The sequence below is a fragment of the Sander vitreus genome, chromosome 19 (assembly GCF_031162955.1).
Source record: "Sander vitreus isolate 19-12246 chromosome 19, sanVit1, whole genome shotgun sequence".
NCBI classification, from domain to species: domain Eukaryota; kingdom Metazoa; phylum Chordata; class Actinopteri; order Perciformes; family Percidae; genus Sander; species Sander vitreus.
This window is the reverse complement of record NC_135873.1, coordinates 14,567,633-14,592,115: the sequence shown is the minus strand read 5'-3', so window position 1 is coordinate 14,592,115 and position 24,483 is coordinate 14,567,633. Positions and strand designations below refer to the sequence as shown.

The window sequence follows — 24,483 nt, the reverse complement described above, 5'->3', positions numbered from 1 at the left end:
TGTCCTACTTAGGAAACCTTACATGTCAGTGCAACTTATAGTGGCACGTTTTTTTGTTTTTTTTAAAGAAAGGTTGGCATGGTGTGAGAGATATATGGGGCCTAACCCTAATGAAGAAAATAACAGCTCCCCATTTTGGCATTATATTTAAAAATAGTAAAAGATAAATGTTCTTCACATCCTATCAAAAAACAGCTAACAAAGACCAAGTAGTGTTTTGTCTATTATGTTTGATGTTTTGAGCAACATTAACCTGCACTGTACAGCGCTGGCAGCAGGAAATATAATCAGGTCAGTCTACTTGAATAACTAAAGCTGGACAAGTTTAACTTTTAATTAGCAGGTATTTCATTTTATAGGGTCCATATAATCATATACATATGAACTGATGAGAACAGTGCTTTACATAAGTCAAGCCAATTTTATATTTATAACCCAATATCACAAATTTGTGTCATGCGGCTTTAAGTGGCCTTTGGCTTAAGAGACTTTATTGTGAAAGTGCAAACACCCTGACATCCTGCTGAAAACCACAAAATGTACTGAAAGCCCTGAAAGAGATACAAAACAAAAAGTATGGGGAGGGTAAAAAATTAACAGGTCTGAGATTAATGAATGCTTCATTTCTTTTCTACGTGTGTTCATAGTTAAGTAGTTCATAGTGACATAACATTTTAAGCGCGCCTAATGTTTGTATCTCATAAAGGTTTTGCTCTTATTAAAACCTGCGTCGTCTGCGTATAGCTGCAGCAGCACATCAGCTGCAGTCCTCTGTCAGTATCAGCCTCAGTGTTGCTGTACAATCAGATGCAACTTGATACACAGTCAGTGTAGTCATGTGTTTTCTAGCTTTGGGTCGGACTTGTGCACGGAAAGTGCCAATGAAGTGTGTGCTGTTACATTTAGACATTTGCATTGATTAAGGGAAAGCCAAACTATCCAGTGATGTGTGGTGTCATGGTTGTTCACTTTAACAAAACTTGGGTTAGAGATGCAATAGCTGTCTTGAGTGATGAACTGAATGGCGCTATGGTAAATGCCATCCAGTGGTTTCACTGTTATGGCGGCAACATGAGCACACAGGGTATCTCCGTAATTCAGTGTAGATGGTATAGTGGATTGTATAATGTTTGTTCTGTTTTGAAAGAAGAAACAAGCTCTCTTTCTGTATATAAATATGTCAATCTGACATCTAACCAATTTCCTAAGTACTTATAATGCTATACTTTATCTATTAGATTTTCATTAAGAGAATGGATCAGAAAAGGAGCATCAAAGCTCCACACTCTGGTGAAATGCACACATTTTGTCTTTATGGAGTTCAAGATGAGCTTTAAATGTATAAAAGGAGTTTGGAGGTTGTGAAAAGCAGACTGTAATTTGGTGAAGGTGTGGTTTGCAGTAAAACCAATGGCATATAAGATGTCAACATAAAAAATGTTAATTTAATTTAAAAAATGGGTCCCCGCTGGGAGACTTTCCTATGTTCTTAAATTGATCAGTGCATTACATACCCTACACCGGAAGTTTGTGACATGTCTGATGGAAAATGGGCTGTTATGGTTGACTGGTTGAATTAGGAAGGATGCACTCTTGTAATGTTTTGGTATCAACGTCTGATCCCTGCACCCTGCTCAGCAACATGGTCAATCTAACAAGACCTGATCAATTGTCATTGTGTATAAAAACAAGCAAGCAGTGGAAAGATAATTCTGGTTTAAGCATGTGCCGGTGTTCCTGTGCCATTTTACTTTAATTACCAGAACAGTCAAGTTTCACGACTCGTCCACTCATTGTTGTGGCCAGTCAAGAATGATTAAGACAGAAAGATCGCTATCAGGGAGTAAACACATGCATACAGGGCCTGAAGTTAAGTTTTTCTTTTTGGCCACCAGGCTCTGTGGCAGTTGGATTTTAAAATCAACACAGACATTTTATCAGCCAATTTTTTTTGCCTCATAAAGGTCGTAAATCGCAAATCTCACAAACCTTGACGTTATCTCCAAATATCCACTTGGTAATAAAATGTCTTCTTCTTTAACTTTTCTTTAAATCGTCCTCATCTTTTTGTTGCCTGCTTCTTTCAGGCAGCCTCTTCACCCGATTAATGTGCTGCCACATTTTTCAGCTCAAATCCAAGGTAAATGGAGGACTTGGTTGAAATGTGAAAGAACAGTTCCAAAAAAACAACTAATGAATCACTCAATTCTCATTGGCTACCCGCCAACATGGCAGGTAGATTCACAGTTTCACCCAACTATGGCAAAATTCACCCACATTTGTCATGTGATCGGGTGTTAATTTCAGGCCCTGCATGCATATTATATATATTCAAAAAAGCGAAGTGTCCCATGAATATATTAACTTTATTTGATCACTAATGAAATAGAATGTGTATATACGAAAACACATACAGTACATGATTTGGTTCGGTTGAGTTGAACATGCTTATTCTTCAAATTCCATGACTCCAGATAACATTGTAACATTCAATGGTAATGTTTTTAAATGTCTTGCTTTCTAAAAGATATGTGCATCGGAACTATGTTATGATTAATATTAGAAAGAGATCATGGTTATGCAAAAAAATAAGAGAAAAAAGGGTATGTAGGGTACGGTTAGGCAACTAATTCACTTGGTATAGGTTAGGAAACACATGTTTATGTATAATAAAAGGCCTACAGGTCTGTGAATACATATGAACTCAGGTTTTATTGAAAAAGGACTACTGCTTTAGTAGTACACACATTCATCATTGGTGGTGTTTCTTTGTCTTCTTGATCTGTTGGGCAGGTTGACACTTAAAGCAGCATAATGAAGGCTGCCCGCATCTCTGAAACCCTGGTAACACAATATGTAGAAGTGGAGTAGGAAATCAAAATTAAAAACAAAAAAATAATGAAAAAAATGTGTTGCTGTGGAATAAAAAGGTTGTTTATTAAGATAAATGTCACCTCTGCATTTGCTGTGGAGGGAGCTGATAATCTTGCTTGAGACTCTGGTTGTGAAACAGAGAATAAAATGCTTTTTTTATTCAAGTTACATTTAGTAATTTCTATCAGATACAAACAGTGTCACTTACCTGTACATTGGCAACGGTTTCTCTGGTTCATCTTGAAAAGTGAGGAAGCCAGTAAAACAACCAGGATGGTGGTGAAGGTTAAAGCACCACTCAAGAAATACACATAGACAAGAGAGTGCACCTTATCTGTAGAGAGATGGACAGCAGAAACAGAGCTTTTAGTTTTTATCTTTGTATTCATACAAAATTTAGAAAGCAACTAAAAAATAACTAGTCATCAAATTAGCTTGAAAATTACGTTCTGTTCTCATCTTAAATAGGAAGTACGAATGAGTACCTAACAGATGCAACAACCTTGGCTAGAAAAGTAACTTACCTTCCAACTTTAGCTTGGTCCCGTTTCCAAACAGAATGTGTCCACATGAGGCAACAGCACAGTAGTAGGTCCCAGCATGAGAAAGATTCAGACTCTTCATCGGTAGCTTGTAGACACAGGTGTGTGTTTGTGTGTTGGGTTTAAACTCACACTGATCATTCCTGCCTCCATGGGTGTAAATGAGTCCTGGCTGAGATTCTTCCGAGTTCTTGAACCAGTAAACACTGTGTTCTCCATCACAGGTCCCAGTGTGTACTGTACAGTTCAGAGTCACAGAACCTCCTGGCTGGATGCTCTCAGATGAAAACTGATGGACCGTTGCTGGGATCTTCAAACCTGAACCTTTTACATTGATAATAGTGCCCTCTGCAAAGTTCAAGACAACTGCATCGCTAGTTGCACAGTAGTAAGTAGCCGAGTCTGAAATGTTTAAATCAAAAATTGTCAAGGTTTTGTCTTCAGTATCCAATGTGAAGCGTGAATTGTTCTTAAATTCATTATAAAAAGTTATTCTTATACCATACACATAGGAAGTTGAGATGAGTCTTGGTTTTTGTCCCAGAGTTTGCTTATACCAGTAAAGCCATGCAGCATCACCTTCACAGAAACATCGCAGAGTTACCTTGTCTCCAACATTAGCTGATACAAAACGTCTCTCTTGACGAACAGATGGCAATTCCTGAACAGACATATGAGCTGAAGTGAAATGGGAGACAAAACAAATGCACAGTTAATTAAATTAAACTAAGTTATTGCAGCATGAAAATATTAGTAGCATTTCCGAGAATAGCTGTTATAAACTAAAACATAGTAACTGCAGCCACAAAAACAACAACTCACCCATTTTGCCCAAGAACAAACACGTCAGATACAAGAGAAACTTTGGAGATGTCATTGTCTTCGAATTCTTGTGTTGAATGAGAGAAATCTCAATCTTTATTTCACTCTTAAGAGACAAGACTGCGTTTGATTGGCCAGCCTGAAGTGACACTGTACATCCTACTTATGGAAACATGATCACATGCTCACTGTCACCTATAGTGTCAAGTTTGGTTGATGAGATTCACATAGTGTAAGGTATATAAAGAAAATAATGACTCTTTACCTTGGTATCTAATTTAACATTGGGGGGAAATACATTACAGGTTATACAGTTGATACACCATAATGCTTACAGTGGACTCTAGTCATACTCAGCACTTGACAGTGGGCTAACTGTCATTATGTCTAGAAGATAAGGTAAAATGCAGGTCTGATAGTTTTTCTGAAAAAAGCATAAGTGATAATAAAGTTGAGTATTCATAAAAATTATGAATATCTATAGACTGAGTCAATGCATCGTCCAGAAGTAAGTTGACTATGAATATCTATCCTTATATTGTTTTGGAGAATTTTGCTGAACTTACCCAACTTTAAAATACTTTAAAGCTATTGTGCGTAGTTTTTGTCCTCCCCATGAGGAATTCTAAGTAATGACAACAAAACTGTCAGTGCGTCCACGTGAAACAAGCCTTCCGTGATCGCGTAGACAGGTAGACAAATGGCAGTTGGTTTGAATTGTGGAGATACGTGAAATCGCCAAACTTGTTTATTTCTGTTGTCATTTTTCAGCTGTAACCATAACGTTTAAAGATATAAAGTTAAACACGGTGGTCCGACCTACCTGGGGTGTCTACTGTACTTATTTTCTGTACTGTGTTGCTTTTCTAGCGTCTTTAAAAACTAGATCTAACATTGCGAACAGCAACCTGTCTCCTCCGGTCATACTGACTGCTAGTTTGGGTGTTGTCATTTTCTTTAGTCTGTGGCCCAACAGGTAAATTAGCTCTTCATCTAACATAAGTGAAAGTGTTCAAAAGCATCAAACATGCACTTTACATGAATAATATAAGAGTAGATCCAGTTGTTCCTCGTCCCTGTTTTCTCAGCGCCTTTAAATTGTATGTACAGGACTCAGGAGTTTTCTACCGGGAAGTTATTGCAAACAATGGTCATTTTTAAATGTCAGCACTTTTTAGTCTGATGTCTGGTCTGATGTCTCAAAATGCCCTGTGCAACTATATTATATCCATTGGTTTAGTACTCATAGCATTTAAACATGAAGTGTTCTAAGAATTTGCATTATTAGTCTTACTAGTATTGGTATTTGTATTACTGGCATTAGTGCCTTTTGCTTTGTTTTAGAGGTCTTAGGCATAAATAGCATCTGTGGGAGTGCAACCATACATACATCCTGCTGAAAACCACAGTAGCTGCTGCCTGACAGAGACACAAAGCTATATCATGGGGTTGAAGGTTAAATGGTCTCAATGTAGTGAGTGACTGCTTTATTTCTTGTCTGCATTAACAGAAGGAGCAGTGTCTGAAAGAAACATTTCAGAAGCCCTCCAAATTAAATTGTTTGTGCATGCTTTTTAGATCGCCACAGCATTTTTTTGATCTGATGCAGCTATTGGCAGGACGACAACATTAGTGTGAGCTATTACAAAACTGTTACAGTACACTGTAACAGTCAGTCAGTTTTTATGATGCTATGATAACGTTTGGTTAGTTTTAGGTACAAATTAGGGAGTGATCATGGTTTGGGTTAAGTTATTTTTTAACATTAGGCAAATATCGTAGTTGGGGTAAAAACTACCTACTTCGTTAAGGTTAGGGGACCTTGGTTGTCATGCTTCGTGTTTAGGTTAGGAAACAATTGTGGTCATTCTTTAGAATATGCTGACTGTCAATTGGAAAAAGGAAGCTGTTAGTGGTTTCTCATGTTGGAGTCCAATGTTTTGTTAACCTATCCATCTACTTCAATGGACTCCCCAATGTCACGTTTCTTCCTACTTTCCTCATATTGTAGAGGGCTAGCGCTTTGTCACCTGAATGGAACCAAATCGTCGTTTTCGGGCACTTGCTCAAAGGCTTGATGCTGTTGTTTTTTGAGAGGAATGTTTCCAACATACATGAAATTTAAAACAGAACCAAGTCTATGGGATAAGCCCTGTCTTAACGGCAAACTCTGAAGTCACAGTATACCCACCTACCAAGACACCACTACACAACTGCTACCAGCAGAAAGATAATTCCGTTTAAGGATTTGGGCAGAACTCATACACAAACCTTTGAAAACAGTAACTTTAAAGTCAGTTACATAGTCAAAGTGCACATGTCCTGGTCAAGCTATGTGAAAGTGTTAAAGGTTAGACTTGTACCTGAAGAAGCATAAAGATGCTGGCAGAGAAGAGTCAAAAATGCCCTCTCAGAGTACTAACAACTCTATATCCTGCTGAAACCACCAATGCTGCTGAAATGAAAGCGATGCACAGCAAAAGCATAGTGGTAAAGGTCAACAGGTCTTTGTAAGTGCTTCATCTATGTGTTCATAGTGAAAGCAGTGCATAAATTACAGTTGAACTTAAATTTACTAGGCTGATTCATATAAGGCTTTGCTCCTCTTAGGCACAGGGAGCAAGCCTAATTACTCCACCCTGTTCTTCCAACAAACAAGAGGACGGGTGCGCACAGTCACTACAACCTGCTATTGACAATCAAGAAATAGATACAATGTGTAAGCTAATTGGTTGTTTCCAATGAAAAAAACTGTAATATACAAGATAGAATGTGAAAATAAGCAGCTTTAAAGTCAGCTTCTTATTTTATGATTTTTTTGCATTTCACTCCTATTTTGGAAAGTTCCAAAATTCCATGTGCATTGCAGTTCTTGTCACTGCTAACTCTGTTGGCTTTAAGAGGGTGACATAGAGACACCAGCCACTTTTTTTTAACCGTCAACACGGGGCTATTGCACCGCCAAGGACATGATCCCTCACTGGCTTCCCACTTGCAAACATTTCCAGGTGTGTTCAGTGGAACCTCAGTGGAGGTAGTGCCTCCGCAGATTGAATCCCAATGTGTGCAGCAGTGGATGCCTGATTGTGATCTGTTTCAATGGTGATTAGTGGCTTTTTGCTTGAGGGTAGAGGGAGGAAAAGTGGTGATGCCTTTAATGACTTCAAACCCACAATAAGCATCATATTACCACAGCAGTATTGCTGCAGTCGTTCCTGCCCTTTCTGACATGACAGTGCTACACTTGGCGATATTTACAGTTTATTAATAATTATTTGTTTTCTTGGAAACAATGGAATATAAAACATACAAACACAACATATTTAAAAATAAAATAAAACTTCGTACTACAATGTGAAGACACCTACTTGAAACCACATGGAAACAAAAACTAAGCATATGTCTGACCCGTCACAAAGCATCCGTACTGTTTTTATCTCATCTTTTGATTGCAGACCACAAGGGAAGTTAGACAAATATTCTTACATCAATGGGTTTGTAGCAACATGTACAAAAACATGCAAAGACTAATGCATACAGTATTTCACCAGGAATGGAATGGAGAATAATATGTTGTCAGGTTCTGTGACATGTACACATTGTCAGTGGTTAAGGTTCTGCTTTGCAAATGAAGTGGTAGGCCTACGTCTCGTGTTTTTAGTAGTCCAGCAGTGAGAGACTGATACAACTAGTATAGTGAGAGTGGAAATATGGCAGCTTTGCCAGCACATAAAAACACACATCAGACAGCTATACTGTCATTGCACAAGGTTGTTCAAATAGTTATACGTATAGGAATTCATATTTAAAAATGTAGAAGTTTAAAAAAAAGTTTGTTTCAAGAAAATCTACATTACTTCTCAATATCGTAATATCATAGCTGTAGGGCAGAAACCTTATTTCTCCATATTCCGTTTTCAATGCGATTGATCACTCTTTACGTCTGTATGTTGGTTTTTACAACTATTTAAACAATGACAAAGCAATTTTGTCTGACTTCGTCCGAGGTAAATGGCTCAATAAAATGTTTCAAATTCATGTGACAAATTCAATGTTGACAAAATCACAGCCTATCAAAAAAAACCGAGTACAAGTGAAACATGTCCAGTTCTACTGCCTTACACTGGAGTACACACATTCACTGACGGTGTTGTCTCTCTCTTTTCTTGATCTGTTGGTCCTGGGATCCCTTAACGCAGCATAATGGAGGTTGTCTACATCTTGGTAACCCTGGTAACAAAAAGATATATGAATGAATACCAATACAGTACATAAAAGAAATAAGTCGACACAACACCACTAATTGTGTCAGAATATAGCAGTTATTTTAGATAATATTCACCTCTGCATTTGCTGAGTTGGAAGCTGTTTGACACTCTGTGAAACAGAAAAAGCTCTTTATTTTAAAGGCATCTTAGTTGAAAACATGCGGTTTGATAAAAACAGTAAAAGTTACTGTACCTGTACATTGGCAGCTGTTTCTCTTGTTCACCTTGTACACTGAGAAAGCCAATAAAACAACCAGGATGGTGGTGAAAGCCAAAGCTGCGCTCAAGAAATACACAAGAGATTCGGGAGATTCCACCTTATCTGCAGAGAGCCAGACATCAAGATACATTACAAATCTTTTGGTAAAGCTAGATTAAATCCGCCAATATTGGCTTATTGCAGTCAGATATATCAGCATCGGTGTATATGGCGGATAATTAGTAACAAGAAATTCCAAACTACGTTTGTCCACCAGAGAGCAATGAAAAGTTCATTTGTGTCCCGCTCAGTATTTTTCCAAACAAAAGTGGATATATATCAAGATGGCTTGTTTATCTCATGTGTTATGCTTTAAAAAGTAACCATCTGCCGAATTTTTTAGATCCCCAAATATGGATATCAGTATTGGCCTTAAAAATCCCATATTAGTCGGTTACAGCTTTTAGCTGTTACCTCTGTGTTTATGTTAAATTTGACACAATTACGTCTCTGCTAAAATTTTACATCACTTTTTTTTTACCCTCTAATTCCAGCTTGGTCCCATTTCCAAACAGAATGTGTCCACATGTGGCAACAGCACAGTAGTGGGTCATATTATGAGAAAGACTCAGCAGGTTGTAGACACAGGTGTGTGTTTGTGTGTTAGGTTTCCTCTCACACTGATCATTCCTGCCTCCATGGGTGTAAATGAGTCTTGGCTGAGATTCTTCAGAGTTCTTGAACCAGTAAACACTGTGTTCTCCATCACAGGTCCCAGTGTGTACTGTACAGTTCAGAGTCACAGAACCTCCTGGCTGGATGCTCTCAGATGAAGACTGATGGACCGTTGCTGGGATCTTCAAACCTGAACCTTTTACATTGATAATAGTGCCCTCTCCAAAGTTCAAGCCAACTGCATTGCTAGTTGCACAGTAGTAAGTAGCCGAGTCTGAGATGTTTAAATCAAACATTGTCAAGGTTTTGTCTTCAGTATCCATTGTGAAGCGTGAATTGTTCTTAAATTCATTATAAAAAGTGATTCTTACACCATACACATAGGAAGTTGAGATGAGTCTTGGTTTTTGTCTCAGAGTTTGCTTATACCAGTAAAGCCATGCAGCATCACCTTCACAGAAACATCGCAGAGTTACCTTGTCTCCAACATTAGCTGATACAAAACGTCTCTCTTGACGAACAGATGGCAATTCCTGAACAGACATATGAGCTGAAGTGAAATGGGAGACAAAACAAATGCACAGTTAATTAAATTAAACTAAGTTATTGCAGCATGAAAATATTAGTAGCATTTCCGAGAATAGCTGTTATAAACTAAAACATAGTAACTGCAGCCACAAAAACAACAACTCACCCATTTTGCCCAAGAACAAACACGTCAGATACAAGAGAAACTTTGGAGATGTCATTGTCTTCGAATTCTTGTGTTGAATGAGAGAAATCTCAATCTTTATTTCACTCTTAAGAGACAAGACTGCGTTTGATTGGCCAGCCTGAAGTGACACTGTACATCCTACTTATGGAAACATGATCACATGCTCACTGTCACCTATAGTGTCAAGTTTGGTTGATGAGATTCACATAGTGTAAGGTATATAAAGAAAATAATGACTCTTTACCTTGGTATCTAATTTAACATTGGGGGGAAATACATTACAGGTTATACAGTTGATACACCATAATGCTTACAGTGGACTCTAGTCATACTCAGCACTTGACAGTGGGCTAACTGTCATTATGTCTAGAAGATAAGGTAAAATGCAGGTCTGATAGTTTTTCTGAAAAAAGCATAAGTGATAATAAAGTTGAGTATTCATAAAAATTATGAATATCTATAGACTGAGTCAATGCATCGTCCAGAAGTAAGTTGACTATGAATATCTATCCTTATATTGTTTTGGAGAATTTTGCTGAACTTACCCAACTTTAAAATACTTTAAAGCTATTGTGCGTAGTTTTTGTCCTCCCCATGAGGAATTCTAAGTAATGACAACAAAACTGTCAGTGCGTCCAATTGAAACAAGCCTTCCGTGATCGCGTAGACAGGTAGACAAATGGCAGTTGGTTTGAATTGTGGAGATACGTGAAATCGCCAAACTTGTTTATTTCTGTTGTCATTTTTCAGCTGTAACCATAACGTTTAAACATTAACCAGCTCCGACTGGGGGATCCCGAGGCGTTCCCAGGCCAGGTTAGAGATATAATCCCTCCACCTAGTCCTGGGTCTCCCCCGAGGCCTCCTCCCAGCTGGACGTGCCTGGAACACCTCCCTAGGGAGGCGCCCAGGGGGCATCCTTACCAGATGCCCGAACCACCTCAACTGGCTCCTTTCGACGCAAAGGAGCAGCGGCTCTACTCCGAGCTCCTCACGGATAACTGAGCTTCTCACCCTATCTCTAAGGGAGACGCCAGCTACCCTCCTGAGGAAACCCATTTCGGCCGCTTGTACCCTGGATCTTGTTCTTTCGGTCATGACCCAGCCTTCATGACCATAGGTGAGGGTAGGAACAAAAACTGACCGGTAGATTGAGAGCTTTGCCTTCTGGCTCAGCTCTCTTTTCGTCACAACGGTGCGATAAATTGAATGTAATACCGCACCTGCTGTGCCGATTCTCCGACCAATCTCCCGCTCCCATTGTCCCTCACTCGCGAACAAGACCCCAAGGTACTTGAACTCCTTCACTTGGGGTAAGGACTCATTCCCTACCTGGAGAAGGCACTCCATCGGTTTCCTGCTGAGAACCATGGCCTCCGATTTAGAGGTGCTGATCCTCATCCCAGCCGCTTCACACTCGGCTGCGAACCGATCCAGTGAGTGCTGAAGGTCACAGGCCGATGATGCCATCAGGACCACATCATCTGCAAAAAGCAGCGATGAGATCCCCAGCCCACCGAACTGCAACCCCTCTCCACCCCGACTACGCCTCGATATCCTGTCCATAAATACTACAAACAGGATTGGTGACAAAGCGCAGCCCTGGCGGAGGCCAACTCTCACCTGAAACGAGTCCGACTTACTGCCGAGAACCCAGACACAGCTCTCGCTTTGGTCGTACAGAGATTGGATTGCCCTGAGAAGGGACCACCTCACCCCGTACTCCCGCAGCACCTCCCACAGTATCTCCCGGGGCACCCGGTCATACGCCTTCTCCAGATCCACAAAACACATGTAGACTGGTTGGGCATACTCCCAGGCTCCCTCCAGGATCCTTGCGAGAGTAAAGATCTGGTCCGTTGTTCCACGACCAGGACGGAATCCTATACTATACCTGTAATCTGGTGATGTCCTCACTCTAATTTGATAGAAATGATTAGCATAACAAAGGGTATATAACAAAGTATTGAGATGAACTTTTGTTATTGACCAAATACTTATTTTCCACCATAATTTGCAAATAAATTCATTAAAAATCCTACAATGTGATTTTCTTTTCTCATAGTTGTCTCTCATTTTGTCTCTCATAGTTGAAATGTACCTATGATGAAAATTACAGGCCTCTCTCAGTGGGAGAACTTGCACAATTGGTGGCTGACTAAATACTTTTTGCCCCACTGTACCTACCTGAGGCCTGTACTACGAAGCAAGATCAACATGTCCTGGATTTCTTTCAGTTACCCGGCTTCACCAAACCTAACACCCGCGGTCCCGCATAAGCTGTATCACGACGGTGGTTATCAACTAGTTCAGTCAACCCAGGGTTTCCCAGTCCAGCAGCACGCACGGTCACATAAAAGAGGCGGTGTTTGCACAGCACGACCAATCGCAAACATCTACCAGAGCCGCATATTTTACATAAGAAGAGGAAATTATAATTCTACATAAATATGAATAACACAGACACGGTTTTGCAGGCAAAACGCAATACAGTCGCCGCTTCCTAAAACAGGAAGGAAAGCTGGCAAAAAAAATAGCCGACGCTGTAGATGCGTAAATCACAACGCTTATTAATATCACTTCCCATCAGTCAGGACCAAGATCTGACCATAATTACACTTGTGCACCTTCCATAAACTGTCGTTGCTTTAGCCTAGTATTTCAGTTGCAACCCTGGCAGTGGGAAGCCATCGTGAGAGCAAATAAAATATATAAAAACATAATTCAAACTGATGTGCGCATTGGCAACACACGGCTCAAGAAGCCGAGCCGATATGTAATTCCCTCCCATTACAATCTATATATTTCATAAATATACACATCAGGGAATGCTAACGGGGTTGTCGGTCTCTAAATGTTTTAACTTTTATGTGCGCACCCCTTTCTCCCTCTCTCCCTCTCTCCCTCTCTCTCTGCGCACCGAGCTCTGCCTGATCTTCTAAGAACGGTGACGCCGTTATCAATCGAGTATTGATTGGTCAGTAGGCGGTGCTTTTACACCGGTTGATCTCTGATCTCCAACTTAACCTGCTCCCGACCAGGTTAGGTGTTCAGCATAAGTTACCACGGCGATTTAACCCGATCACAAGTGATCCTTCGTAGTACAGAAAACCCTGGGTTGAACCTGAAGTTGGCTCGTTAACGCCAAATCTCGCTTCGTAGTACAGGCCTCTGGAGTGTAAGAGGCGCATAAGATCTTGCTGCGTAACTATAGAGCACACTTTGTGCCACAGGTGTATGGCGCAATAGACGGGACTCAAGTCCCGATTAGATCCCATGCTGAAGGCTGCAGGGATTTTGTCAATCGAAAGGGCTGGCTATCAATCGTACTACAGGATGTATTAGACGATCGTTGCATCATAAGGGACATTTGCGTCGGCACTGCCGGCAGTACGCATTGGGCGCACGGTCTTCACCACTTCTGACCCGTACAGGTGCATCTGTTTAACCATACAATGAGCTAAAACTTAATCGCGATTCATTATTTATTCGGCAAATAACGTTTCCATCAGCGTCATATCAGAGTCGATATTCATTTATATATATATATATATATATATATATATATATATATATATTTCCATAAGGCATTTTTCATTCAATATCACTTAATTCGCATTTGTGGATGGAAACATAGCTACTGACATCTCTAGACTAAAAATAATATTTTCTCCACAGTGGTTTTTGTTGTTGCATAAAAGTAGCTAATGTTGCCTATGACTAGTATGTAAATTGTTTCAGCAACTGCTCCCAAGAAATATATGATTTCTTTAGGAGGACATGATGAGCAGTATATGCTTGAAGGAAAGTGCCACAAGACTAAGCTTGAGGGTTTTATACAGTATATTTGCACTGCACTCTAAATGTAAGAGACAAGAATATTGTACTGTTTAATGTTACAGAGTTCTTGTTTACAGTATTTATAATGTCATCAAAGCCTGTTTTAAGCATTTTGACATTGATTTATTAATATAATCTACTAGAATTGTCTGGGCTTTAGAGTTATACTGCGTGGCTGCTGTGCATGAAGACACTGCAGAGACTTCCTGTTTGAAACCAAAAAGACAAAGAGAGCAGAGGGTCCTAGAAGAGTGAACGACCAACGTATATTAAGAGCATAACTCTGACTGCCGACTACACGGAGGCTAAAAAAAGATGCTTACATCTCTGGGTTTATGATGTGCAATCAGCAAATTCACAGTAAACCTGTGAAGAAGGGGACTACAGATGAAAAATAGCTTTTTGGCTAATTATGGCATTTTTAACACCTGTATAATCTTGTGTTTTATTAATTAGCAATGCTTCCTTCTCAAAATAAACTGAATTGAATTAAAGGAATGATCAATACACTTAGGGCTGGCACTCACAGATTAGTTTGTGCCGTCTTGTTGTGACCTGCATTTAGAAGACCGACTCTGACGTTTCTGAGCAGGCTACCACACCTAAAAAGAGTGAGACATGTTTGGTGTTTGCCGTACTGATTGTGTCCCACTGACGCTGAGATAGTGTTGCTGAGAGAATGGTGTGCTTATGTAACCACAGAAAGGAACTAGTGTGTGTGAAGGAGGAAACATTACACGCAGTGGCCTTCATACCTTAGCAGCCGGTACTTTATATCCATTTTACAGGCATGCAAACTCTCTCTCTCTCTCTCTCTCTCTCTCTCTCTCTCTCTCTCTCTCTCTCTCTTTATTGCTTACGTTGCCAAATTCAGATAACACATAAATAAAAGGAAATTACCAAATAACTGGCACAACATAAACTATAACATGAAAACTGATAAAGGCACGAGGAGTACAATGGTACCTCAAAATCCTTACACAACTTATCACATAGTTACGACTTTCTCACAATTGAAATCTAATATTTACAGGAATCTATTGATCTAGGTGGGTGTTCAGGTGTTATTTGTGGTGGTTTTACTCCTCTGTGCTGTTTCCGTGGTCATCTCTTAATTCGTGGCAGGAGGCGATTTATAAGCTGCTATGATACAGCATACAGGCATTCTTGCCTAAACACACATTCTAGTTTTTCCCTGTCTGAAAGTGTCTTGAATTCTTTACAATGACTTTTAAATTTGAAGATTTGTCTAGTTGGTTTGTATTTGTCACATTAGAGCAGTAAGTGCTGCTCGGTCTACTACTACTACTACTTTTCTCTCTCTCTCTCTCTCTCTCTCTCTCTCTCTCTCTCTCTCTCTCTCTCTCTGAACAGAGCGAGCAGAGTCTGTCCTCCCTGGGTCTCTCTCTCTCTCTCTCTCTCTTTCTCGTATCTGAGCTCATAGTGGCCACAGACATCAGTTTTTTGTGGGCGTGTGTTTGTTCATTGTTGTCAACAGTATAGTAAGAGTGGAAATATGGCACCTAGAGACACAACTGTAGCTGAAGCAACCCGTTTAATTGGTGCTTTGTGAGTTAAATCTTTACATTCAGAATATGGAGGGAATATCTGACTGAATTGTCACTTGTAGTAACACAGACACAAAGAACACATGAAACATATCCAGCTCTACTGCCTTACACTGGAGTACACACATTCACTCCAGGTGTCGTCTGTCTGCTGCCTCGTTGATCTGTTGGCCTTGTTCTCCCTGAAAGCAACATAATGGAGGTTGTCTGCCTCTTGGCAACCCTGGCAATGAAATATAAAAAGGGTTAATTTCCATATTAGTATACGTCTCATGACTAATATATAAAAAAGTACACAGTCAAATTCAAATCACTATATGAGCCCTGCAAAAATCCACGTCTTACATTGTTTTTTAGTTTAGGTTGTGTCAGAGAGGTGTTTTTTTTTTTTGATTTCAAGTTGTGGACGACATAACAAAAACAGCCCCCCCCCCCCAAATAATGCAGCACCAACTTCAGTCTTGCACAATGGCCACTGCTTTACAATCGTCAATAAATCCTCACAAGGGTTTGCAGTACTTATTGCATTATATTGAACTGGATATTGTACAGGTGTTGTTCTATTGTGTTCACCGCAAGCTCGGTTTTCTCGCGTTTAAAAATATGTTACAGTCATAGTTTGAAAATACTCACCTCTGCATTGGGGGCCGAGGCAGCGGAGGATCTAGCTTGAGAGTCTGGTTGTAAGAAAAAATGACAAAAGCCGTCTTCAAAACCCACCATGCTTGTGCTGAAAAGACCAATTCTTTTTTACTAAGTTGGATCGTTTGAATATAGGTCTAGACATTTTCCATGATTTTTGTTTTACTATAAATCCATATCCATGATTCCTAAATGAACAAGTAAGATGTCTTCATTAACTCCCATGAAAGTTATTGATTGTCCGACAGTTACTCTTGCCTTAATTTAGATTACTTAACAGATTCAATGACTCAATGAGTGACTGGGATTCAATGAGGATACTGGTCACTCATTTAATCCATACTCACTTTTAATATCTCAGCCTGGTACAATGCATTTGCTATCCAACACAAAACAAAACTTACACAAATAGTGTTTGAAAGATAATTGGCTCCCCAAAACCCCCCTAACACAACTTCACACCCGGTCATAACTCAGAAAAGCCACTATAATCACACAGGATCCCACCCACCACCACCACCACCACCACCACCACCCCCTTCACCCATCCTTTCAGTTACTGCCATCAGGTCAACACTACAGAGTCCCATTTGCAGGGAAAAACATTTAAAAACTCCTTCATCCCCACTGCCATCACCACACTGAACAGCCATACACAGACAGCATCAAACAGCTCCATCAAGCTTCTTCTTGCACTGTTTTAGCATGTTGCACATGTTTTACAGTCAATGTTATTACACTCTTTCTATATGTATCTTTATGTTCTTATATGTATTTTAGGTCATTTGAGCCTGCCCTGTCAAAGACAAATTTCTGTCACTTGTGACGGACAATGAAGTTTTTCTTATCTTAAATCATATCAACTAATTTAGTTCTTTTCTGCTCTTAAATATCACATACATTGAACAGACAGACTGAAGGAAAAGCAGTTTAGCCTACCTGTGCATTGGCAACGGTTTGTCTTGTACAGTGTGTAAACCAAAGACACAACCAGGATGGTGGTGAATGCCAAAGCTCCACTCAAGATATACACCAAGACATTAGATTCGTCATCATCTGCAGATGAACATTAGGAAACAGAGCTTTCAGTTTTTTTTCCCTTACCAAATTTGATTAGAAAGTATCCATCACTGTTTAAGAAATAAGATGATCTTTGCTAGCAAGTAACCTACATTTAAACTCCAGCTTGGTCCCGTTTCCAAACAGAATGTGTCCACATGAGGCAACAGCACAGTAGTAGGTTCCAGCATGAGAAAGATTCAGACTCTTCATCAGCAGGTTGTAGACACAGGTGTGGGTTTGTGTGTTGGGTTTCCTCTTACACTGATCATTCCTGCCTCCATGGGTGTAAATGAGTCCTGGCTGAGATTCTTCTGACTTCTTGAACCAGTAAACACTGTGTTCTCCATCACAGGTCCCAGTGTGTACTATACAGTTCAGAGTCACAGAGCCTCCTGGCTGGATGCTCTCAGATGAAGACTGATGGACCGTAGCTGGGACCTTCAAACCTGAACTTTTTACGTGGATTATAGTGCCCTCGGTGAATTCATACACGTATGAATAGCTACTTACGCAGTAATAAGTAGCTGAGTCGGAAATCTGCACGCTTGAGATCTTCAAGTGATTTCTACCAGTGGTAGTTTCCACTTCAAAGCGTGGATCGGTTTTAAATTCATCATTCAAAGATGCATTTTTGTCATGCTTATAGAATTTAGACACCAGCTGTGGTGTCTGTCCCATAGTTTGTTTGTACCAGTAAAACATCACTGCTACACTATCATCTCCGTAGAAGCATTCCAATGTCAGGTCATCACCGACGCTAAGTGATGCGAAACGTAAAGATGATACTTTAAGAGCTGTCGTATCCGCTGAGGAGAATATGAAGACCAATCATTTTGACAATTAACTTTATACCATGACTGGGAGCATAGTGCAGTACGCAAAAAAGTAATATTTATAATAAACAAAAAGTGACACAGTGCACTTGCAGAAGATACAACTTACCTATTCTCCCCAAGAGCAGACATAACACATACAAAGCAAACATCGGAGGCGTCATTTCGTTTATGTTGCCGCTGTCACTTGACAGAATCTCTTTATGTTCTAGACTGTTTTTGATTGGCCAATCAGAGATGAGTCTGAAAGATCACATGCTCCGTGTTTGGTCTTTGAGAAAGAATTTTCATGGAAATCTAAACAGAATTTGGAAAGATTTGGCATGTAATCAAGACTTATTTAGGACATTTTACACTCTAAATGTTATTGCTAGGGGCCTTAAACCCTTTAGCAGTGTTGAATGCACAACATTAGAATACTCTGAAATGTCTCTTAATACAACACTGTAGAAAAAGGTTTGGTGTTTGCTGTACCGATTGTGTTAAACGGACGTTGCTGAGAGATTGGTGTGCTTATGTAACCACAGAAAGGAGCCAGTGTGTGTGAAGGAGGAACCATTACATGCAGTGGCCTTCATACCTTAGCAGCTGGTACTTTATATCCATTTTACAGGCATGCAAACTCTCTCTCTCTCTCTCTCTCTCTCTCTCTCTCTCTCTCTCTCTCTCTCTCTCTCTCTCTTTCTCTTTCTGTGTGTCTCTTTATTGGCATGACAACATTGCTTGTCTGACTTTAGAAGACACATATTGCATTTGTGTGTGGCTCCAGGTTAATAAATCCAGTCATGTTAGATAACACACACTGATCAGAGTGTTTTTATTCATCATTTAATATCTGTGATGTTACAAAAAACACATTTTGTATCAAAAATAGAAGGGTTGTCTTGATCCGACTTCCTGATAGTAGCATGTTTATAATGTATATACATATATTTTTTTTTTAAAGATTATTTTTTGGGGCACGTTAGGCCTTTATTTTCATAGGACAGATGAAGACATGAAAGGGGAGACAGAGGGGGAATGACATGCTGCAAAGGGACGCAGGTCGGAGTCGAACCCGCAACCGCTGCATTGAGAAGTAAACCTCTATATATGGGCGCATGCTGTACAAGGTAGCTACCCAGGCACCCAAGCATATTTACAATATTTAATTGTTCAAACATTTTTTAGCATTGGTAGATGCAGAAGATATGTAGGGACTTACTAGGAGTGAATAAAATGATTGAAAATGCCAGTTTGGCACGTGAAACAATAGATACTGAAAGATGTGCCATATACAGAGTAAATAGGGATATTTTTGCAATCTCATCCTTCACCTGCTAATGCTTTTTAATAATTGAGCAAGATCCAATATGAGCATATTGGATCTGAGGGCAAGTTGTTGACGTGTCTTTTAAGATGAGTTTCCTAGAAAATCATATCTTTGGATTATGTTTCGACATACAGTAAGAGTTTTAGGGAACTGAAATTGTGAAACTTCCGTTACTGATACCTAAAACACTATTTGGAGCCACTGAATGGAAAGCTTCACTCAGACCAGTCTTTGCATGAGCTAAGACATAAATCTGGACTGCAAGAGTTGTAGGTATGTAAACCTTCTTTCACCTCATTAAGTCTATTGTTCTTCAGTTCATTTCAATGAGAAAATACAGCCTGCTTTTACTTGTTCTTATGCACAGCGAGCTTTCTGCATCTAAGACATGAGACTTGTTTTGCAAGTTCAATGAGATAGGGTTCACTGTCTGAGGTGTAACACGCTGTGGCCTGGAAGCTACAGGTCGGTCTTCCTGTGTAAACGCTCTGCTAGGACTTGTGTTTCCACTAATGGAAACTTGCACTCTGTAGTTCACACCACCTTCACCACAGGAGTGAAAGATAAACGGTGAGAACCGGCTATAGATTTAAGGTGCAACCTGTGCTTACGTTTCTGGCAAAAGAATGTATTAAGGGACTGTTCGTTATTTATTTAAGGGGCCATTGGGGGGTTGGATGACCCTCCCCTCAGCAAAGAATAAAAAGACACGACCCTCCCCTATTTTCCTCCGGTCCCTAATAGATTGTAGTAGGGGATTTTCATGAGCATGCTTTGTCTCTCTGTATTCAGTATATATTAGAAGATATTTGAAATTAAACACATTTCACAAAAACATTTTTATTTTATTTCAACATTGTATTGTACATTTAGTCACGTAAAGTGTCTTGCAAAGTATTGACATGAAAGAGATATCATTTGTTGAAGTGGATGAATGTAAAGCCCTACTTTACTCTTTCCTGCTCTTTATTCTTGAGTATACACAAACGCTCTCCACATTGTCCTCTCGGCGGTGTCGATCTCTGGTTGTTTTCAGGCCCAGAGCAGCATAATGGAGAATGTCTGCATCTTGGTTCTGGTAATGACAAAACAACTAATTATGTGAGAAATGTAGTACTAAAAGAACAAATAAAATAGCTGTTATTAGAGTCTCATGTAGTGATTCTATATGTATAAATTGAGGCTTTTATTATACAGTTATTTCACCTACCATGGCGTCAGAAGCTGCGGGACATGCCAGATGAGTGACAGATCCTGCAAATCAAAATACATGAATGATCGGGTCAATAAAACATGTTAGATACTTTTTACTCTGAAAGTCTTACCTTTGCAGACAGAGCATGACTTCTTTTTCAACTTGTACATGATGAAAGCCAAGACAAGGAGCACGATAATGGACACTGCCAATGCCACAATCAGGCTATAAACCAATAGAAGGGGGACTCCTAAGATCAAGAAAAGAGAAAACGTATGCCAATTATTATATATAATTAATATAATTGAATGGGTATTTTTAACGTGCGCAGGATGGAAAAATATATCAGTTTTTAATCACCTACTTTCTATCTCCACTCTGGTTCCACTTCCAAATACAATGTCCCCGCAGGAGGCCAGAACACAGTAGTACATCCCGGTATCGGTGAAGCTCACTGACTTTAAAGCAAGGTTTAAAGTGCAGCTCATGTTAGACTCTTCATTGGAGAGCTGTTTACACTGACCCGCACTGTGATACATGACTGCAGACTGAGCCACACCATGTCTGAACCAGTAGAGGCTCTGATTCCCTGCACATGCTCCAGCGTTCACCGTACAGCTCAAATTCACAGAGTCTCCCAACCGAAGTGGCTCCAACGCTGGCTGATGGACCACAGCTTGGATGTTGGGCTGTGGTGTTTTGACATGAAGGAAAGCTCCATGTCTGAATTCAACTGCGCTGAATTCTACAATCCCACAGTAATATGTTGCCGAATCCGACACGCGAAGATTTTTAATTATGAGATGGTTGACGCCTTCTTCACTTTGTACCAAGACCTTAAACCTTTCTTTATACGCAGGGAAGATGGAAGCTTCAGTGCTTTGCTTCATCCAAGATGCTATGATAAGAGGTTTGCCTTCCAAGCTTTGCTGGTACCAAGAGAGGAAAGTTACAGCATCATCCCGACAAAAGCATTTTAAAGTCACATTCTCCCCAACTTTAGCTGTTATGATTCCACTGTCCTGAGTTACACCTGAGGTCTTGTTAACAGCCGATACCTCACCTGCACAGAATGAAATGCATGACATATTATTTCTGCTTTTAAAACCTCATCCCTCTCACTCCAAATGATATTCATGCACATAGAAACAGTGAAAAACGTTTGTAAACTACTTACAGATTTCACTGAGAAGCACAAAAAAAATGTAAAGTGGCATCATCGTTGAAGCTCTGCAGTCTATATCCTGTATGTTGACGGACGCACCCAACTCTTATAGGAGACGAAGGCTCGTTGTGATTGGCTTAGCTGACTGAATGGTTTACAGTCAGACTTGCGATTTGTTCTTTTGCATAAGATGAGTCTGATCAGAGTAATTCAGGTTGATTTGAGTCTTTGGCACAGGATATCATTGTTGTAGGTGTGACAACAGGTATGTATACCATGAAAAGGAAATCCTCTCAAGTCCATTTTTGAATGGAGGAGTCGAGGTTGTGCATGTCAGTGTTTGTTCTCCACAATATGCACAGTGCTTAGAAGGGATTTTTTTTTTCAATTTGTAAAAACATGCTGTGTTTTTCAGTCATGACATTCTGTTTGTTGGATTTAGATGTACTTATATGATCATTCATGGTATTACTTGTGTTAGAAAATGTGTTTTTGGGGTTGTGTGTGGTTAAGTGAGCTCAAAGAGAATGTGATAGATGTAGAAAGGAAAACAGAAATCGGGAGAGCGGTTTAACCCGTTTCACTTCTACTTTAAAGTTTCCAGTTAACTTCCAGATTGGTCTTTTCTATGCGACTTCCAAATTGTAATTCCCATTATGCCAGTGATGCCCCTCAGGTCAGATGTGGTATTTATTCCAACATTTCTCCATAATGGGACACCGCCTGTCGGATCACGATTGTTTTGTGGCTCGTTTCCGATCACCTACTGGCTTTACCTCTGTGAGTTGACTCTAAAAGTAGTTGAATGAGCGCTTGGAGAAAGTGACAAAAAGCATGGTTCAGTTCACAATGTTCTAAATGTTTATTGAGAAACACAAGAATATATTTTCTAACAATCACTCCATTCACTTTGATGACGTGAGCGTAGATGGATAAGAAATGCATTTCATAGGAAGGGAGGATTGATTAAATATAGGTATATGCAGATAAATGTTCAGGAAGGAAATTGATGACACAAGTTTGTACGATACCAATTAAAACCGACGAGAGAGGCTTTGTTCAGAATGTTCACAGAATGAAATGTAACGCATTCACAACACCATCCCATGCACACATCATCAGATATCTTCCGTTTAGAGGAAACTACATGTGAAGACTGACAACAATGTTGCACAGAACCATTGCTTTTGTTCTTTTGGTGTTTCTGATTGTGAATTGCATCTCATTTAATGTTGCATCACTGCCTTTTATTGCCCAATGTTTTGTTTTTAGTCATTGACGATGTGTAATTGTATGTTATAGATAGCCCTCAATGCCAAGTGCAGCGTCAGAAAATACCTGCTTGTAGGTAGAAGGAGAAAAAAGGTTGAGAACCAAGGGAATAAGTGGGAGGTAGCATGTCAAATCTCAAATTTACTTCTATTATATCATACTTGTGTATAAATATACATCTACCTAATCCTGTGTTTAGTATGCTTCCCATTAGCTTCTGCCACACGTGTCAAAAAGATTCATGGAGGAAAAATACCTCAACATTCCTCAACGTTAATGGATACAGATATAGACGGTATGGTAATTCATTCTGTAAGGTGGGAAATTGTACCAGAATGGCCTACTGGCTCTATAAATGTGGTTAAAAGTAGGGTAGCTCATTCTGTCAGGTAGGAAATATCTATTAGAATGGACTACTTCCTCTATAAATGTTGTTAAAAGTAGGGTAGACCATTCTGACAGGAAGGAAATATCTATCAGAATGGACTACTTCCTCTATAAATGTGGTTAAAAGTAGAGTAGTCCATTCTGTCAGGTAGGAAATATCTATCGTAATGGCCTACCTCCTCTATGAAAGTGGTCAAAAGTAGGATAGCCCATGCTTACAGATAGGACATATATATATTAGAATGACTTACTTCCTTTGTAAATGTGGTTTAATGTAGATTAATGTAGAGGCTAGATCATTCTATGAGGTGAGAAACATCTTTCAGCATGACATACCTCTATAAATGTGGTTGAAAGTAGGGTAGCTCATTCTGACATGAAGGAAATATCTATCAAAATGGAATACTTCCTCTATGAATGTGGTAAAAAGTAGGGTTTAGCATTCTGTCAGGTAGGAACTATCTGTCACAAACACACTCCAACAGAAACTTAAGCTCCTGAACAATAATACACACAGAAACTCATGTGTATATAATTGTGTAGGAGCTTGATATTCTGTTGGAGTGAGAAAAAAAATGGTCTGATTGTTTGTTGTTTTTGCATCGCTTTATAGCTAATTTTGTATTTTTCCATCTTAATTCCGTCAGCCTCTACTTTGCAGATTTTAACAGACTTTACCAAGCCGAAGCAGGCTACAGCGTCTGCTTCAAATAGGTCTTTTGATGTTTGTGGTCTGTATGTACATGCTGTAAAAAAACTGCGGTGAAAGCTCTTCAGTTGTTGACTCAGAAGAGACGAGGCACTACTGTCCAACACTCTTCTCAGTTGAACCTGTATTTCCTGAGTCGTGCAAAGTGACAGAGCGAAGGCCTATTGTTCACTGTTTCTCAAACGAGTCAAGCTGAAATGGAAAATAGATCCACCCATTCTTGTTTTCTTGATGAGAATATGAGTCAGACCATGTGGCAATCAATGAAAAGCAGCACCAGAAGCAGTGGTGTATGTTAGAAGCCTTTATACTTTATAACAGAGGTGGAACTGCTTTATTAAGAACATTTTTTTACTGTGGTTTTGGCAAGTTGGGCAAATGGCTGCTTGTCAAACTCTACTCT

General features: G+C 39.6%; 5 protein-coding genes across 6 annotated transcripts in view; 1 reads left to right on the top strand and 4 right to left on the bottom strand.

Annotated features, from left to right (window-relative positions):
* Positions 1-2,349: 2,349 nt before the first annotated feature.
* LOC144534515 (uncharacterized) lies at positions 2,350-4,555 on the bottom strand. Its single transcript, XM_078276493.1, has 5 exons — positions 4,239-4,555; positions 3,399-4,094; positions 3,083-3,208; positions 2,955-2,998; positions 2,350-2,841 (listed from the first exon to the last, which is right to left on the bottom strand). The coding sequence occupies exons 1-5, from the start codon at positions 4,291-4,293 to the stop codon at positions 2,734-2,736; spliced, it is 1,029 nt and encodes a 342-aa protein (XP_078132619.1). The 5' UTR covers positions 4,294-4,555; the 3' UTR covers positions 2,350-2,733.
* Positions 4,556-7,482: 2,927 nt separating this feature from the next.
* LOC144534462 (uncharacterized) lies at positions 7,483-10,392 on the bottom strand. The gene is made up of 5 exons (XM_078276394.1): positions 10,075-10,392; positions 9,247-9,930; positions 8,700-8,828; positions 8,581-8,615; positions 7,483-8,468 (listed from the first exon to the last, which is right to left on the bottom strand). The coding sequence occupies exons 1-5, from the start codon at positions 10,127-10,129 to the stop codon at positions 8,349-8,351; spliced, it is 1,023 nt and encodes a 340-aa protein (XP_078132520.1). The 5' UTR covers positions 10,130-10,392; the 3' UTR covers positions 7,483-8,348.
* A 3,344-nt stretch (positions 10,393-13,736) lies between these two features.
* LOC144534497 (uncharacterized) lies at positions 13,737-18,213 on the bottom strand. Its single transcript, XM_078276462.1, has 5 exons — positions 18,150-18,213; positions 17,318-18,013; positions 17,085-17,201; positions 16,137-16,180; positions 13,737-15,726 (listed from the first exon to the last, which is right to left on the bottom strand). Exons 1-5 carry the CDS (start codon positions 18,202-18,204, stop codon positions 15,604-15,606), a joined length of 1,035 nt encoding a protein of 344 aa, XP_078132588.1. The 5' UTR covers positions 18,205-18,213; the 3' UTR covers positions 13,737-15,603.
* Positions 18,214-19,553: 1,340 nt separating this feature from the next.
* Positions 19,554-24,483, top strand: part of LOC144534143 (prostaglandin D2 receptor 2-like) — a 40,437-nt gene continuing 35,507 nt past the window's right edge. Inside the window, exon 1 of the mRNA XM_078275888.1 lies at positions 19,554-19,625. The gene's annotated coding sequence lies outside the window, so the exon portion shown is untranslated. The remainder of the gene's footprint in view (positions 19,626-24,483) is intronic.
* Positions 20,045-21,807, bottom strand: LOC144534144 (immunoglobulin kappa light chain-like). Of its 2 annotated transcripts, XM_078275889.1 has the most exons (5): positions 21,725-21,807; positions 20,912-21,610; positions 20,678-20,797; positions 20,563-20,606; positions 20,053-20,427 (listed from the first exon to the last, which is right to left on the bottom strand). In XM_078275889.1, the coding sequence occupies exons 1-5, from the start codon at positions 21,765-21,767 to the stop codon at positions 20,302-20,304; spliced, it is 1,032 nt and encodes a 343-aa protein (XP_078132015.1). In that variant the 5' UTR covers positions 21,768-21,807; the 3' UTR covers positions 20,053-20,301. The 2 variants fall into 2 exon arrangements, with proteins under 2 accessions (XP_078132016.1, XP_078132015.1); XM_078275890.1 differs by lacking the exon at positions 20,563-20,606 and having other exon boundaries at positions 20,045-20,427.